At 35.2% G+C, this 18,053-nt stretch overlaps 1 protein-coding gene across 4 annotated transcripts in view; it reads left to right on the top strand.

Moving 5' to 3' along the window:
* Positions 1-18,053, top strand: part of Ten-a (Teneurin-a transmembrane protein) — a 1,628,256-nt gene that overhangs the window by 1,560,889 nt on the left and 49,314 nt on the right. For all 4 annotated transcript variants that reach the window (XM_074139868.1, XM_074139867.1, XM_074139869.1 and 1 more), the window contains one exon: positions 853-1,044. In XM_074139868.1, coding sequence (XP_073995969.1) covers positions 853-1,044 — 192 coding nt within the window. The remainder of the gene's footprint in view (positions 1-852; positions 1,045-18,053) is intronic.

An 18,053-nucleotide genomic window follows, 5' to 3' on the forward strand; every position in this document is an offset into this window, starting at 1 on the left:
TCACTACGTCATCAGCTACACTTCGCCTACACACATCCCGTTCGCCAATGAGATTAGCTAATTGTTTTTGGTAATTATTTCTAGGAAAAACACTATTTAAATTTTTTTTACTAATTTTTCCCCCATAGGTATTTGATAAATTATAGAATAATGCAGTAAAAATTGATATCGTAAAATTATCCAAAATAAACATGTTTTGAACGTTATATTTCCGGTTTCATACTTCTAATGTAACGCAGAATTAAAGATTCTTATACTTACCTCTAGTCATCTTAGTACACACTATACCACCCACTAGACCAGCGGTTCCCAACCTGCGGACGCATGTTAAATAAATATATTATTATTTTAAAAATGTTAAGTGTTTCGTGGACCATATTTTTGTTCTTGCGGACCACAGGTTGGGAACCACTGATCTAGATCAATTGAGCACTACATGGCGTCCTTCGGGATGCTGTATGTGCCCGGCGCTGCTTGTCGCAGTTGCCCAAGTTCGATATTTTCAAAACATTAGTTGTAAAGTTTCATTATTTCTATCTTCTGAGTAGAAGCAGATATTAGGAAGTTTCGAAATTTGATTTTCATCGAAAATTGCGAGTTATGAAGAAGACAAGTTCATCTGGATTTCTCATACTATTATTAATATTTCTCATATTTTTTTAATATTTCTCTTATGCTTGAGTATTTATACAATATTTTTTTAGCCTACAGTTTTCTATAAAACAAATTCTTAATTCATTAACCTTTCTCGTCATCAAACTTCTTAATTTTGTGAATTTGCAATTTTTTTTGCTGATCTAATTCAATAAAAAAACCATCTTTATAGTTAGTTTTTGTTTTTTAAATTTCCAGGTGTATGCCCAGTATTATGTTCTAATCATGGTAAATACGGCGGAGGAGTATGCCATTGTGAAGAAGGCTGGAAAGGTCCAGAATGTGATGTACCAGAATCAGATTGCCATGGTGACTGCTCTGGACATGGTTCCTGTGTCGATGGTACCTGTGTCTGTAAAGCTGGTTGGACTGGACCTGCTTGCAATCAAGGTAATTTTCATTTTATTTACAATAAAAGAACAAAAAAGGTGTTTCAAGTTTTCTAGCCTTTAAAAATTAAACTGATTTTTCTCGGCTCAATGTGAAAACGTTATTTTTAGAACATGACGTATTTTTGTTTGTTCTTTTTTGTAAAAATAGTGTACAACTCTGTCAAGTTTAAAACAGGGCAAGTGCAACCAACCGGCCCGTTTAGTGATTTTATAAGGCCTGCAACGACTTTTCCAAACATCATTGAATCTGGCCCCCGCTAACCCTGAGATAATGCCCGGTAAAGGTAATTTTAATAGAGAAATAGGTATTTAAATCCATTCCGAATAAGCATGTCCACAATATCAACTAATACGGATAATCTTGTATCTAACACGTAATCTCAACCATCGCATTAATAAATATTACATTAAATAATAAGTATTTTATTAATAAGAGTTGTATTAAATAATATAATAATAAATATTTGTTTTTTTAGTCTTACTGCATTTTAGATTTTCAGAAATACACACTCATTTGGAAAAATATTTTTAAATCGAACAATAAATGTTGTAAATACTTGTTAATGTAATATAAACACAAATTATTATAAGTTCAATTGATAGGAGCAACGGTAGCCGAGCGGTTAGAGGCGAGACCTGCGAAGCTAATATGTATTGTGGTACTGGGTTCGATTCCTGGTCAAAGGCCTTGGATTTTATTTAAAATGATTAATAAAAGAAATTTTCAGTAAAGTACGTTTGCTAGTCGCCTCCGTCCACGACACCTAATTGGTAGTTGGACGTTAAGCCCCGCCTGAAAAAATAGGCGAACTTTACTACTTATAAGTTCAATTGATAAGAAATATTGAGATGTTCAAAGTCCAATTATACAAACACATTAAAAAATTTGGTTCTTATGGTTCTTATATATTTATATTAATTAAAAGCCCCATTCCTTGCCACGCCCACAGGAAACTACTCTCCAATAGTAGTGCGATTATGCTCCACCCCTCGCCACGCCCACAGGAAAATATTCTCCAATAGTAGTGCGATTAGTAAGTACATCGAATTGTCGATTTCAAAATATTTTTGCTAGACCTATACAGGGTGACCAAAGTTATATGCTCCACCCACTTTTTTTTTAAACGACGGGAAATTTCGAAAAAATAAAAAACACGTATTTAATCATTTTTAGTCTAGTTTATTTTTAGTGATTGACCCATTTTTTTAAACCCCTGTATCTCGAGTTACAGCATCCAACTTTTGTTTTTCAAATGGAACGTTATATTTTTTTTTGCACATTTTTATAGTATTTGAGCTCCTAAAAAAAACAAAAAAAAATTTTTTGAAATCGGTTAGGTTTTTCAAAAGTTATGGTAATTTAAAATATGAAAAACAAATTTCAGTTTATTGTCAAAATTACGTTATTTGTTTTAAAGAATCTGTTCAAACTGGGCACAATCAACGAATAGGCAAGCCAAAACTCTAGACGCCCACGCTTTGCTTGTAGCAGCACTTATGGTGGCGAAGTCAAGATCTAGGCAGGCTAGAGTTATTTGACGTTCAGGTTGTTTTTTCTACAAACGTTTGGTGTGGAGTTTTAGGAAATCAACTAATCGGCCCCATACTTCTACAGAGAGAACTTAACTGGTGAATCGTATCTAACTTTTTTTTAAGAGACATTTTGCCAGTTCTGCTTGAAGATGTTTATCTACAACGTCGGCTAGATATGTATTTTCAACAAGATGGTTGCCCGGCACATAATGCGAGAGTGGTTCGAGGTTACCTTGACAGAAATTTCCATAAAAAGGGCTTAGGGACTCATAGACCCATCAATGGCCACCTCGATCTCCGGACTTAACCCAAATGGACTATTTTTTGTGGGGATACCTGAAAAATAAAGTGTACAGTATACTTAATCCCATGGCTTCAGTCGATGATCTGAAAAGTCGAATAACTCTAGCCTACCTAGATCTTGACTTCGCCACCATAAGTGCTGCTACAAGCAAAGCGTGGGCGTCTAGAGTTTTGGCTTGCCTATCCGTTGATTGTGCCCAGTTTGAACAGATTCTTTAAAAAAAATAACGTAATTTTGACAGTAAACTGAAATTTGTTTTTCATATTTTAAATTACCATAACTTTTGACAAACCTAACCGATTTCAAAAAAATTTTTGTTGTTCTTTTTAGGAGCTCAAATACTATAAAAATATGCAACAAAAAATATAACGTTCCATTTGAAAAACAAAAGTTGGATGCTGTATCTCGAGATACAGGGGTTTAAAAAAATGGGCCAATCACTGAAAATAAACTAGACTAAAAATGATTAAATACGTCTTTTTTATTTTTTCGAAATTTCCCGCCGTTAAAAAAAAAAAGTGGGTGGAGCATATAACTTTGGCCACCCTGTATATATATATCCTTGAAGTACTCCGACCCGCGTAATCTTTCTACTTTCCAATGCGGGCCCATAGTCCTGTAAAGGTTGCACATGCCTGCATTAGAGGTAATGGGTTTTGCCCAAAACATAGGATAAAATCTGCGAAATTTAATAATATTAAAGCTTTGAAAAGAACTCCCAAATTAGAATCATTCGACTCTTTAGGGTCTGCATTAAAAAAAAGAAAAAAAAAAAGAATTTTCCTTTTATTATCAAATGAAAAGAAGATTTTACTTCCATAATCAGATTAACGGAACTTAATTATCTTAACTTTTAACATTTTACGGTGTGGTGCACCGAAAGCTTTGAACTTACAAATTATAGTTTTAAAAATCTATTTTAAAAACTCCACGAAAAGTTTATTTTATCATCCTAAAATCATTTGAAATAAACAAAATCCATTGAATTCAATTGTGGCCAAAAAGATTTATTATACCTACTGTGCCTGTTTTTTTGTACAAAAGAAATGAAGTGAAAAAAGTGTAAATCTAAATGGAATTAGTTATAGTGTGCTAATTTGTCTTTAGTGTAGGCGTGATTAAAATCAATAATTACAATCACTTAAATTGTTTTAATCCAAAAAAGTCGTTTTAAGTTTAAAAATCAAATTTCAATTTCTGGATGTAATGCGAAAAAAAAGAAGCAAAAATGTGAATTGCTACAAATTCAACAAGAATCCTCATTTGATATTCCAATTTTGTCCAGCATTAACAACAACCCCACGCAGTATACGGGAGTTGGTTGTATGTGATTTGGTGGCGAGCGAGAAGAGGAGGAGGTATTATGGAGGGCTCAGATTAGAGTTGTGAGCGGAATCAAATGACAGAGATGTGAATGTATGTGTAATGCTACATATTATGTATATATAAATAGCTTGGACTGAGTAGGGTTTAGAGATGTATAGAAGTTGGTGAAGGTCTGTTCCACGTGTACCAAATCTACGTGATGTAATTAAAAAAAATGAATCAGTCCACGTGTAGGTAAGGGCAACCAAACTCTAGCCAGGCATCCTGCACCTGTAAGTCACCGGCTGTTCGGTATGTGCTCTTTCTCTGAACCCACTTACAAACCCATGTCATACCCATTCGTTCTATACTCATATTCATACCGATATATATGTGTGTGAACGCCCTACACTTTTACCTTTATTTATAACTCGGAATACTCTACTTTTCTCTATTCAAACAAAAAATAAAAAAAAACTCTGTAAAGTTTGATTAAAAGTTGTAGAAATCATATTCCCCTACCCGAGAGCAGAAGTGAACCAAAATCTTAAGACCTCTGGAAATCAAGTCTAGTCATTGAATACTTTACTTTACTTAATGAAGTACGAGGGTCGTTTGAAAAGTCCGTGCAAAAATAAAAACTACTTAATTTTTGGGGGTAAACCTTTTTTATTTTCCAACATAGTCTCCTTTTAGGCTTATACACTTCGTCCAACGCTGCTCTAGTTTGTTGATCCCTTCCGAATAATAGGATTTGTCCAAGTCTGAAAAATAGCCATTCGTTTCTGCAATCACCTCCTCGTTTGAATAAAATCTTTTTCCCGCCAGCCATTTCTTCATATTGGGGAACAAATAGTAGTCCGAGGGAGCCAAGTCTGGAGAATAGGGGGGATGTGAAACGAGTTGGAACCCTATTTCCATTAATTTTGCGGCCACAACTGCTGAGGTGTGAGCTGGTGCGATGTCGTGATGGAAAAGGACTTTTTTGTGGGCCAATCGTGGGCGTTTTTCTTGCAACTCGGTTTTCAAACGGTCCAATAACGATGAATAATATGCACCTGTAATAGTTTTACCCTTTTCCAGATAGTCGATGAGGATTATTCCTTGCGAATCCCAAAAGACAGTCGCCATAATCTTTCCGGCCGAAGGAACGGTCTTCGCCTTTTTTGGCGCAGATTCCCCCTTGGTAACCCATTGTTTAGATTGTTCTTTGGTCTCAGGAGTGTAGTGATGTATCCATGTTTCATCCACAGTGACGAAACGACGCTTAAAGTCCTGCGGATTCTTCTGGAACAGCTGCAAACCGTCCTTGCAACACTTCACACGATTTCGTTTTTGGTCAAGCGTGAGCAATCGCGGCACCCATCTTGCGGATAGCTTTGTCATGTCCAAATGTTGATGCAAAATATTACGTACCCGTTCATTCGAGATGCCTACAGCACTAGCAATCTCACGCACCTTCACTCTTCTGTCATCCATCACCATATCATGGATTTTATCAATGATTTCTGGAGTAGTAACCTCAACAGGGGCGCCCAGAACGTTCAGCGCCACCATAATGTTTATCAAGCTTCTCTTTAGTCTCCTGAGGCCTTTTGCCTTTCATAAAGTAGTGTTTAATCAACACACGAAATTCTTTTTCGTCCATTTTTTGAAAATCACTCGACTTCCTAGATTCAAACGAATGCCAAACACAAAGAAATAGACCGATCTGGCTGAAACTTGGTGTCTGTTCTTCCAAGAGATGCTACTAACTAAACATAACCTCGATACGCGCCAGTGGTGCTATCTCTCTGACTTTGCACGGACTTTTCAAACGACTCTCGTAAAGTAAGAATTATGGATACAAGACTTAATAAAGAAAAATAAAATAAAACATTAGGATTTCAAAAGTTTTGGGTTATAATTTATGATCAGCCTTATCAGAAGGGCCCTTAATCTGAGCAAAGGAGACAAGAAAGTTTGCTGGATCTTGCAAATACTTGTTTTATTTTTGATTAACCTGTGAAAGCAATAAATTGTGAAATTACAACAAGGAGAACGAAACCCTAGCTTGTGCTATTGCGCTAGATTGTGATCTTTGAGTAAGATATTCTCTCAAACTTGTTTGTTTATATTATATTAATTCGTAAATATATAAATAAATAAAAAAGTTATATATTCTTTTATTACAATAATTTATTAATTTATCACTGTCAGTTTAGTAGTAATAAATTACTTGTAAAAATAGTAAAATCTGTAATTATTAACGTTTAGGTAAGAAAGGCATTGTGGTAGTATTTTTGAACTTCACTCCGTCATAATTCTGCATAATTTGACATGCTAGCGTGATTCACTCGAAAGAAGCATATTCATGATGCATCAAATCTAATATTCAGGTCATGACTATAAGAATAATCAAGAGTGTTAGAATAAAAAATGAAAACATATTTTGAATTTAAATTTATACATATTTAGTTATTATCACCTTCAATATACACCCCTCCCCTATCCCTACAACGCTCCATGCGAATTTGCCATTGTTCGAAACAGTGCTGGAAGTCTTTTTCTGTGAGCTCCTGCACGACGCGTGGCGCTTTTTCTTTCACAGCTTCAACGGACTGAAATCGTGTTCCTTTTAATGCAGATTTGACTTTGGGGAACAGATCTAAAGTCATATGAGATCAGGTCAGGCGAATAAGGCGGATGGCCTAAAACTGGGATGTTGTACTTGGCTAGAAACGTCTTGACAATACAATGCAGTGTGAGATTGTTGTCTTGATGGAGAACCCCGTGACTTGTTCTTCCACAAATCGGGTCGTTTTTTTCCTTACTCTTTCAGCAGGAGTTGAGCAAGCACCTTACCGGTAGTAATGTTGATTAATTATAATCGATATTTTCATCCGTTTTGGACGTGGAAGGGCGACCCGGGGTGGTCACCATCTCCGACGTCTTCTCGGCCATCTTGGAAACGCTTGAACCACACAAAAACTTGCGCACGTGATTAATATTCATCGCCATAAACTTCTTTTAATAAAAGATAAGTTTCAGTAGCGGTTTTATCAAGTTTTGAAGTGAAATTTCACGACAATTCGTTGCTCTACTACATGTGTAAGTATTATGTTTTCGGCAAACGACGGTTCCGGTCAGACAGATTTCTCTACAAACACGTGAGACGGCTGCAATCGAAAGAGAAGGCTTTACGCTGCACAACTGTCGGTCGTTAGGATTTGGCGCATGCATAGTTCTTCTGTAGCAGCATCAGTCTCGTTATTTAGTAGCCACACCTCGTATTATTATTATTATTAGTATTAATAATAATAAAATGGTTCCTTTTCTTTTTGTTCCTTCTCCACAAATTGGCATTCGAGTAAATTAATAATTTGATATCAGTGAAAAGTCGATTGCGCAACATCCCAGTTTTCTGCATTTACACCCCTCTGTTCGGGGTAGGGTTTTATTAAAAACCAAAAAAAAACCATATGGTCTCTCTAGCATGTTGAAATGCACTACTTTTCCTGTAATTGGGTAAAAAATGCAGTTGAAAATTTTAACAAAAATCATCGAGAACGAATTTTGTAGACATTAAATTTCATTGTTTATAAGAAACGTTTTGAGGCTCTGGTTTAAGCAGATTTATAGGAAATTTAATGCTCTTTCGTTTGGAATAAGCAGATTTGTTGTAGGATAAAGGATAGAAAAGTTACGGCCGTTTTTATGGTGAAAAACGCGAGTATCGACAGAAAAGTTAAAAATGCAAATATCTTGGACACTATTGAGAAAGGGCCAAAGTGAATAGAATATTTTTTGTTGCATTTGAGCTGCTGAATCTGAAATCATCGAGAACGAATTTTTTAGACATTGAAGTAAACATTTCATTGCTATAAGAAACGTTTTGAGGCTCTGGTTTAAGCAGATTTATAGGAAATTTAATGCTCTTTCGTTTAGAATAAGCAGATTTGTTGTAGGATAAAGGATAGAAAAGTTACGGTCCTTTATATGATGAATAACGCGAGTATCGACGGAAAAGTTAAAAATGCAAATATCTTGGACACTATTGAGAATCGGGCCAGAGTGAATATAATATTTTTTGTTGAATTTGAGCTGCTGAATCGCCTCCAGAAGTTTCGACCTCTCCTCCGTGTGTACACCCTGTATAATTTAAAAAGAATCTTGAATTCAAAAAAACAAAAAATGGTTTATTTATTTGAAAGAACGATAGAAAAGGTTTATGTAATGGTGGCATAGATATATTTATGTGTATATCCAGCGAGGACACATGTGGTGCAATGAGAGACAGGTGTAACCCAGCGATCTTGTCAATATAAATACAAGCTACCAACCAGCCTTAACAAGAGCAGGCAGGATCATACTTCTGCTACACCTTCTGAAGCTCCCCCTCTAACCGGATACCACTACTTGGATAAGGTTATATCGACTTATATTATTCTGAACAAAGTTTGTCATGCCATAGACATCTCTTGCATGCCATAACCAATTCAATTACATTCTTACTGGGGACACTAGGGCCCAGGTATTGGGAGTTATAAAGTTAGTAGAGGGTTGGGAACTTTAGCGTTGTCTGTTGGTATATTTACGATATGGGTATTTCTTTAAGACGATCAAACGTCAGAAGTGCCAATGCGTGCTTGTTATACGACCTTTGTAGCGAAAGAACCCCTTTATACCGATTCTAATATAAATGTATGCTAGTAGAAGAATATAGACTTAAAATAAATATAAGTTATTTGTTGCTAAACATTCTAATAATAATTTTTAATTTAAAATAAAACTTTTCCATTCTTTGTTTACAATTCAAAAATTATTTGTTATTGGTATAACTCCAATTTCACAACTTGTAGACTAAACATTCCAACATCTGTGACCACATCACTCAAAGGCATTAACTTTTTGTGTACATTATTTCATGAAAAGAAACGAAAAATCCTTGGACTTGGTTGGTAATAAACATATAATGTTCTACCACTTGGTACATTTTTTTTACCACATAGCTGTTCAACTCGACTCTAATGTAAACTGATGGTCTAAAACTTTACATAATAGCTACTCCCAGTCACCCATATCTAATCTTTTAGTATAACTTTTAATTTCTTTTGCATAAATCTTTTAAAGACACTAATAATTTATCTACAACAACAATTATTAACATTTATTACTAACAATTCTTTGAAAACAGTTTCTTATGACGTAAAACTTCTAAAATTACTTTTTAAAGGAGATGAAAGGAAAAGCAATTCTTGTCTGATAATTTTGTTATTGAGTTTTCTTTATTTTTTTTAAAAAAAAGACCATTTTTCCAGCAACAAAAACTTGTAAGGATTTTACGTAAGGTTTTTTTTGATTGCAGTGTTTTTGTCTGCGTTTGAAGTTTGATGATTTGGTTGCTCTGTATGTCCATATCGGTCTTAACAGTGTCTTGTAGATGGGTTAATATTAAGATTAGAAAACGGGACGGGTCCTACGCCCCTCACTGCACTGAGGCTTATTGTGCCTTACCCTTTTTGAGTCTAATAGTTGAAACCTCCCCTTCTAAAATGGTTGAGGACTTTCCCTACTAGTTCTTTTTGCGCTACTATCTCCTTTGGTCTCAACGTCCCAAAGGTTTCATAGCGTAACCGCTCGATTGCAACACAATCGAACAACAGGTGAGAGGCCGTCTCCTCCTCTTCCTGGCACAATCTACACAACGGTTCCGAGCTAATAAGCCCCAACCTTGTGCAGATGCTTCTTGAACCTACCGTGCCCCGTGAATAGGCCTGCGATCAGAGTAATCTGATTCCTACCCAAACACTGGGTCTCTTTGGTTTATTGCTTACACAGCCAAGGCATCTTCCGTAGTCTTGCCGTATTTGACCCCCAGGACACATCACCCAGCTCTTCTCGTGCTCCCTCCAAATCCAATCTCTAAGAGTCGCACGAACCGAGCCCTTGGTGATCCCCAGGACAAGTTCCGGGCCAATGAAAGGAATACCAGCTCCATTCCTAGCCAGATAATGAGCCCTCTCATTCCCCTTAACCCCCACATGACCTGGCACCCATTCTAACCGTACTTTACTGTGCTGAGCCAGTTTGTAGGTGGGTTAGTTTGTGATTCAAGTCAAGATTTGATCTGCGGTCAAATAGATCTAGAAATGAGTTTGAAGCGTTTGTTCATATCTTGTCGTTTAAGTCGAGTATGTCGTTTCCAGGTCAATGTATAGTCCAAAAGTATCGTACTACGTCAGCTGGAAGAATTATTATACCGTTCAGTTCAACTGGTAAAAAGATTTCCGTAATTTAAATGTAATGTGCACTGATTTTAGGTTCATTTATTTTCTAAACCACAGCTTCGTGAAGGTTTAAATGAAATGGTTTATACTGACAGGTTTGTTTGTAAAAATTAAGCTAGTTATTTAATAACTTTTTTGTAAATTATTGGAATTCCAATAAGTAATTGAAATTAGAGGCAGTTCTTCTAGAATTATGTATGATTCAAACTTTTATACTAATGAAATTTTAGCTAGTAAGTTATCGTAATGGTTGTGTATAGATAGTTCATGCTTGGTACGCTAGATAGCGATGGAAAAATAAGTTAGATATAGAAGGGTTACTGGTTAGGCTTTGCTAGTATTGGTTGATAAGAAGTTACTGTGGCTGTTACCCTACTCCCCATCACTGTATATATTGTTATGTGTACGCGTGCGTGTGTTATTTGTGTGTCTGTGTGTATATTTGTATACACTCCTCTACAATAGAGAAAAGGGTCATCCAATTTACCCAAGTACACTCACTCCTAAAGGGATTACCTTTAAAGGTGAAGCCCGAAAAGGGACAATTTCGTTGTATAAACTGTTACATCCTTAGTAGTAGTTGGTACACACTGCCAGAAGAAGATGTCGTAAGAGGGTCTTCTTCCTCTTTAGTTCCTCTCTTAGGCCTCCGCCGAATCTCTCCATTATTCTCTCTACCAACATCACTGGTAGTAATACCTGTTAGAAATATGACGTCTATTTTATTCATCCTTGTCCCTCCGCTTCTATTACCTTGCCCCGTAACCTTCCTTTACGTTGGGCTTTTCTGCATAACTCCAAGATAAATGTTCGTATTTCCGCCCACAAGCCGCCCACCGCTGCTGGCAGACAGAGCATGAAAGCTTGGAACCACAGCCAGGGACTTAACCTCCAGTATCAGTAAACTCTTCAGGACTACTTGCTAGCATTACTTCGCTGTTACCCACCAACCAACAATCAACCAACTTTATTCGACTTTTTTTTTATCATTTGTAGTCAGCTTTGCGCTTGACATATTATTCTTTTGCTCTACATTCCAAGTTTCTTAAAAGCAAATTAATCGAATAAAATGTCCTCATAAATATTTGCCAGCCTTGAGCCTTCTTAAATGTAATTTTGAGCATAAGAATTTGTTTCCTTCCATGACACCTAATTTGGTCTCAGATTATTGATGGTAACAAAAATTTTGTAACCAAAGCGGTTAGTAAAATAATATAGTTTTATTTTCGTTTTCTAGTTTAATAAACCACTACTTAATAAGCTACTACTTAATAAGCCACTACTTAATAAGCTACTACTTAATAAGCCACTGCTTAATAAGCTACTGCTTAATAAGCCACTGCTTAATAAGCTACTACTTAATAAGCCACTACTTAATAAGCCACTACTTAATAAGATATTACTTAATAATTTACATAGAAGTTGGTTTAATATAAAATAAATTTGTAAATAATGAGTTGAAGCAATAAGTAGATTAATAAGTTGAAAAATAAAATTATTCTATAAAGACAAATGTATTAGTCATTTTGTTTATTTTGGAACTGATCAATGATTTCTGCAATATTCATTATCTACATCTATAGACCAATTCACCTACTTATTTATGTTTCATAATAAGATTTTATTCAAGGAAATCAACTTTGTACATCTCCCAATTAGTTTAACCACATTCTGTCCGATGCTGAACGATTCTACGGAAGTACAATAGATTTTTCTGTGTTATTCTGCAAACGTTACTTTCTTTAACGTAACTTCCTTTTTCCTCTAAAATACTTCTCTTGCTGTACAAGTTTGAAGCTGTAGATTAAGGTTGTTTTTTTACAGAATTTCTGATAGTATGCAAGCAATGCCATCATGTATTGTGGTCTAGTTTCGATTATCGGTCTTAAATTTTATTTAATGGTACATAAAAAGAATTTGCAATAAAGTATGCTTGCTATCCGCCTCTGTCCACATCTAATTGGATAATTGGACGTATAGTAAGCCAGTAAAAAGTGAGTCATTACTAATAGTTTGTTTCAAGATAGATTCACTACACACCAAAGAAGACTTTTGGGAAAGCCAGAAGACCTAAAATACCCCCTATTATTATTTGTTTATCAACATCATGGCATTTGAAAGCTATTTCGAAGCTTTAGTTAGCACATTTTATCTCCAATGGTGCAGTTTTTAGTATTTTGAAATTTCGGAATAATAAATTTTCTATAGATATTAACGCAAAATTATAATCCTGACTTTAGAAAGATAAGTTAAGTCTTTTCGGTGAGCGATATTTGACGCTGAGAGTACCAATTATTGAAAATAAATTCATCCGTCAAATGAGGTTATGTTAGCCTCGTTCTTTTCAAATTTCTTCTTATAGTTTCAGTAACAATTTTCAAGCAGATATCTCCAATTGTCCTGTATGCAGCATTCCCGAAAAAGAGGATTTACAACTCTTTTTATTAAAATGTATAAGGCTGCAAACTTTTAGAGATAAATACTTGAATTTATCCGATATGAACAAATTAGATATTAGATGATCTATTTTATTTAATAAGAAGTGCTTTAAAATGGGGAATTTTGTTTTGTGTTTATAAGCTGAATATCATTATTTACACTAAACTCTTAGCAAAAATAAATAAATAAATTAAAATAAACCTAGGCTATGTCTACTACATGTTGGGTCTGTACTAGAATTTAGTGAACTCATTTCAAATTACCCTATTTAGAAATGGAGTATTGGTAAATAAAATAAAATCAACTATTATCTTACTGCACATCATAAATAAAAACTAAAAATATACATTCTAATCGAATAAAAACAACTAAAAGAACCAAAATTTAGAAACAAAAATAACTTACTTCTCTTTATTCTCAATATCTACGAGGGTCGTTTGAAAAGTCCGTGCAAAAATAAAAACTACTTAATTTTTTGGGGTAAACCTTTTTTATTTTTCAACATAGTCTCCTTTTAGGCTTATACACTTCGTCCAACGCTGCTCTAGTTTGTTGATCCCTTCCGAATAATAGGATTTGTCCAAGTCTGAAAAATAGCCATTCGTTTCTGCAATCACCTCCTCGTTTGAATAAAATCTTTCCCCCGCCAGCCATTTCTTCATATTGGGGAACAAATAGTAGTCCGAGGGAGCCAAGTCTGGAGAATAGGGGGGGATGTGAAACGAGTTGGAACCCTATTTCCATTAATTTTGCGACCACAACTGCTGAGGTGTGAGCTGGTGCGTTGTCGTGATGGAAAAGGGCTTTTTTGTGGGCCAAACGTGGGCGTTTTTCTAGCAGCTCGGTTTTCAAACGGTCCAATATCGATGAATAATATGCATCTGTAATAGTTTTACCCTTTTCCAGATAGTCGATGAGGATTATTCCTTACGAATCCCAAAAGACAGTCGCTATAATCTTTCCGGCCGAAGGAACGGTCTTCGCCTTTTTTGGCGCAGAATCCCCCTTGGTAACCCATTGTTTAGATTGTTCTTTGGTCTCAGGAGTGTAGTGATGTATCCATGTTTCATCCACAGTGACGAAACGACGCTTAAAGTCCTGCGGATTCTTCTGGAACAGCTGCAAACCGTCCTTGCAACACTTCACACGATTTCGTTTTTGGTCAAGCGTGAGCAATCGCGGCACCCATCTAGCGGATAGCTTTGTCATGTCCAAATGTTGATGCAAAATATTATGTACCCGTTCATTCGAGATGCCCACAGCACTAGCAATCTCACGCACCTTCACACTTCTGTCATCCATCAACATATCATGGATTTTATCAATGATTTCTTGAGTAGTAACCTCAACAGGGCGTTCAGAACGTTCAGCGTCACTTGTGCCCATATGGCCACTCCGAAAATTTTCAAACCACTTATAAACTGTTCTAATCGAAGGTGCAGAGTCACCATAATGTTTATCAAGCTTCTCTTTAGTCTCCTGTGGCGTTTTGCCTTTCATAAAGTAGTGTTTAATCAACACACGAAATTCTTTTTCGTCCATTTTTTGAACATCACTCGACTTCCTCGATTCAAACGATTGCCAAACACAAAGAAATAGACCGATCTGGCTGAAACTTGGTGTGTGTTCTTCCAAGAGATGCTACTAACTAAACATAACCTCGATACGCGCCAGTAGTGCTATCTCTCTGACTTTGCACGGACTTTTCAAACGACCCTCGTATGTATGAGAAGTAAGTTATTTTTGTTTTTGTTTCTAAATTTTGGTTCTTTTAGTTGTTTTTATTCGATTAGAATGTATATTTTTAGTTTTTATTTATGATGTGCAGTAAGATAATAGTTGATTTTATTTTATTTAACTAATACTCCATTTCTAAATAGGATAATTTGAAAACAAAATTATTCAATTTTATTCTACTGCTGATGTTTAAGTAAAGTATAATGTTTAAATGTTAAGTAAGAAATAGGTTCCTTTTTAAGATAAAACATATTTACAACTTTAATAAGAAAATAAAAAAAAGCTAAGAGAAAGTCAACAGGTTTTGGCAGAATCTAATAGTAGGCTCAGTTTGGAATAAAATTACTAGGCAAACTTCTTCTTAGCAACTTTAGGTAGGCCTGCTCTCTCTCTCTCTCACTGTATATATATATATCGGAAGGAAGTCTCCCCTAATCTTGTATGTACCTGCATCCAGCCAATATCCTGCTCGCTCTGTTACAAGCACGTTCTTTCACACAACTCTATTTGTTGAAAAGCTAAAAGCTATTTCCAACTTGGCGCATCCAATATAAATTCCATCTATATTTATAGAAAATATTGAACTAAGTTTTATTTATTCAATTGCATTGTTTGATGCATTAACTTTCTGCAATGTTTAATATTATTGGTTGTAAGTTTTAACTGTTTAAGATAACTTAATGATAATTTAATTACTTTCCAACCAAGCAAGTATTTACACGTATTTAATACAATTTAAATACGTTGAAAGCCTAAAATTATTTTGAAATATTTATCATTAATCAGATTTAGCGTGCACAGTTTTGGTTTATTTCAATATTGAGCGTAATAAAATTGCTTAAAATATTCCCTGAGGTCCTGGGCGTAAGATTAGATTTTTGTTTTTATGAATAACAAAAGGATAACGAGGGTATATATATTTATTTTTTCAGGAACAGGTCCTGGAAAAACTTTTGCAAAGCTTTTCTCTTCTCTCTTTTTCTTGGAGAAAAAAAAAAAACCTTTAAAGAAAAAGACACAATTTGCGATGCAAATTAGTTTTAAAGGAAGCTTTAGTCTTTATATATGCTGAAAAAGTTATGCAATAAATTTTTTGCAATTAGCTGGCTCTTTAAATTGCTTAACTATTCGAAATTTTCTTTTAACGTGAATACGTCTTTAAATTTGCTATCATATGGAGGCAATCCAAAAAACCTAATGATAACAAAATCGGGGGATACAGTTTGGCATTGTAGTTTCGAATCTATCGTCTACATCCAAAATTAAATTAGACCACTGGATAGCTAAAGGATCAAAGAATTCATTACGATAAGCGAGGACTGTGACGCATCGCGCGCGGTGCAGGGGGAAGCGCCTCCATTTTGAGATCATTTTGCTGCGTATCGAGATTTGCAATTAGTACAACTTTTGACTCGGAGAAGCTACGATGTTCGTTTAAGTTTTAATCGTCAGCTGTCGTCACAATCTATCAATTGTATATAAAACATTAGTGTAAAATAGTGACAGTGAATATAATAAGGTGTTAGAATAAAAAAATATTATCAAAAATATATAATGTCGGCCGATACGCGTCGAAAAGCCAAAAACAAATACAGAGATCGTATACGGTTGGAAAAGGGCATTTCAAGAACAATCGAATGGTAATAATAAAACACCATATGACCGAGTCAAGCTGTGCCGGGAACTTAAAAGAATGAATGCGGCCGAGCGGATCAACGACGGTGTCAGTACATCTGTTGCTGGGGCGGTTGAAATTATGCAAGTGGATGATGAAATCGCTTCTACGTCGACAACGGACTGTATAGGCATAGATTGTGTTCTATCGTCGATTATGAAGACACATTGGGCAGCAACTAGTTAGTGCACGTTTCAGTACGACGTTTTTCAACAATCCATTCGGACATAAGTGTGATGTGTGTGATCGTCTATAGTTTTTCGTATCACAGATCTATAATTAATAAAGTTATATTGTAACACAGTAATTATTTGTTTCCTTGTTTTCATCCTAAATACATAAATAAAAATATAACCCGTTACGTAAACGTATTCACGTACAACACAAGGCCGTGTCCATGACACAGCCACAGTTTATTATTATTATTATTATTTAAGGTGCAATAACATCTGAGCTTTTTCTAGTGCTTGCCGACTTCCGGACAATGTGTTTTGTCAAAGACAACACTGTCTATCACCGGGGACAGTGAGCTGTAAGAAGCTCCTAGGAAGAAAAAAATCTAAGGGGCCATCAGCTGGATTCGAACCCGGAACCTCCACGTGAGACTCCAATACACTAAACGCATAGCTAATCCCCTTCCAGTATTCATTATTATTAATATTAAAAAAAAAAATTATTGGTCATATCCAACTCAGAAGGGCTAAGCGAACTTCTGCGCTGAAATATCCACCTCTTTGGTTAGTGTTCGGTTTTATTGGCTGCAGTAATATTCATCAGAATCCCTTTTAATTGGATTAATTAACGTGACAGAAATGCTTTCTGAGTAATCCAATACATCTTTCATTTGAAACATTTTTACTAAAAACTCGAATTTCAGAAGCCATAGCATTCAATGAGTTTTGATTCTCTCTGGTTTCCATTTTTCGTGTTTATAGTTTGTACCGGTATTGCCAATTTCAATGTTTATAACGCTTAGAACTATCTCATTTAATAAAGGAATCTTGAATCTATTTTCTACAGAATTAAATTCCAAATTAGAGGCAACTTTAACGTTAATTTGACCTATGGAATGACCTTGCTGACACAATTGGCTCTCATGAGAGTTGGCTCGCTGTCAACTAAACTTGATCTATTGTACTGGAGTACATGCTTCTAGCCTTGTAATACAAGCTATCCAGTATTAACGTCTCCCTACTTCCACTTCTATGCCACTCTAGTGCTTGAATCCAGGGTTCTTCTCTTGGATCTTGTCATCAAACTTTGCTAGTATCCACTTCTGAGCCAAGAACGTTCTTTTACTATTTTTTTTTTTTCACTCCTAGAGATCAGGCAGTTTTGTTTTACTCTCACTATCCTTAGTAAGGGAAGATATTGTTGTCGTGCAGATATCCGGTTTTAAATTTCTATCAGAAATATCCATTTTAAAGTGCTATGGGTCTCGAAAACGTTTCCTGATTTCTGTAAATATAATAATAATAATATATTTATTTGTTTTAAGATTGAACTTATACAAAGGGTTGGTGTGAATACAATAAACATTACAATACAAAAAAAACAGAAACATAAAAGATTAAAACTGAACAGAAAGTTCCAAATTCTTAATCAGAATATATAAATAAAACTGAAATATAAACTTTCCTCATCAGAAAATAATAGTTCTCGTTATAATTTGACTCCATACAAAATTAAAAAACATTATCTTTCTTTTACAATTCAAATTTTGAAAATGGTAAATTCAATTATTA

This window comes from Rhodnius prolixus, unplaced genomic scaffold (genome assembly GCF_049639745.1).
Source record: "Rhodnius prolixus isolate KJV_2025 unplaced genomic scaffold, Rpr scaffold_6, whole genome shotgun sequence".
NCBI lineage: Eukaryota > Metazoa > Arthropoda > Insecta > Hemiptera > Reduviidae > Rhodnius > Rhodnius prolixus.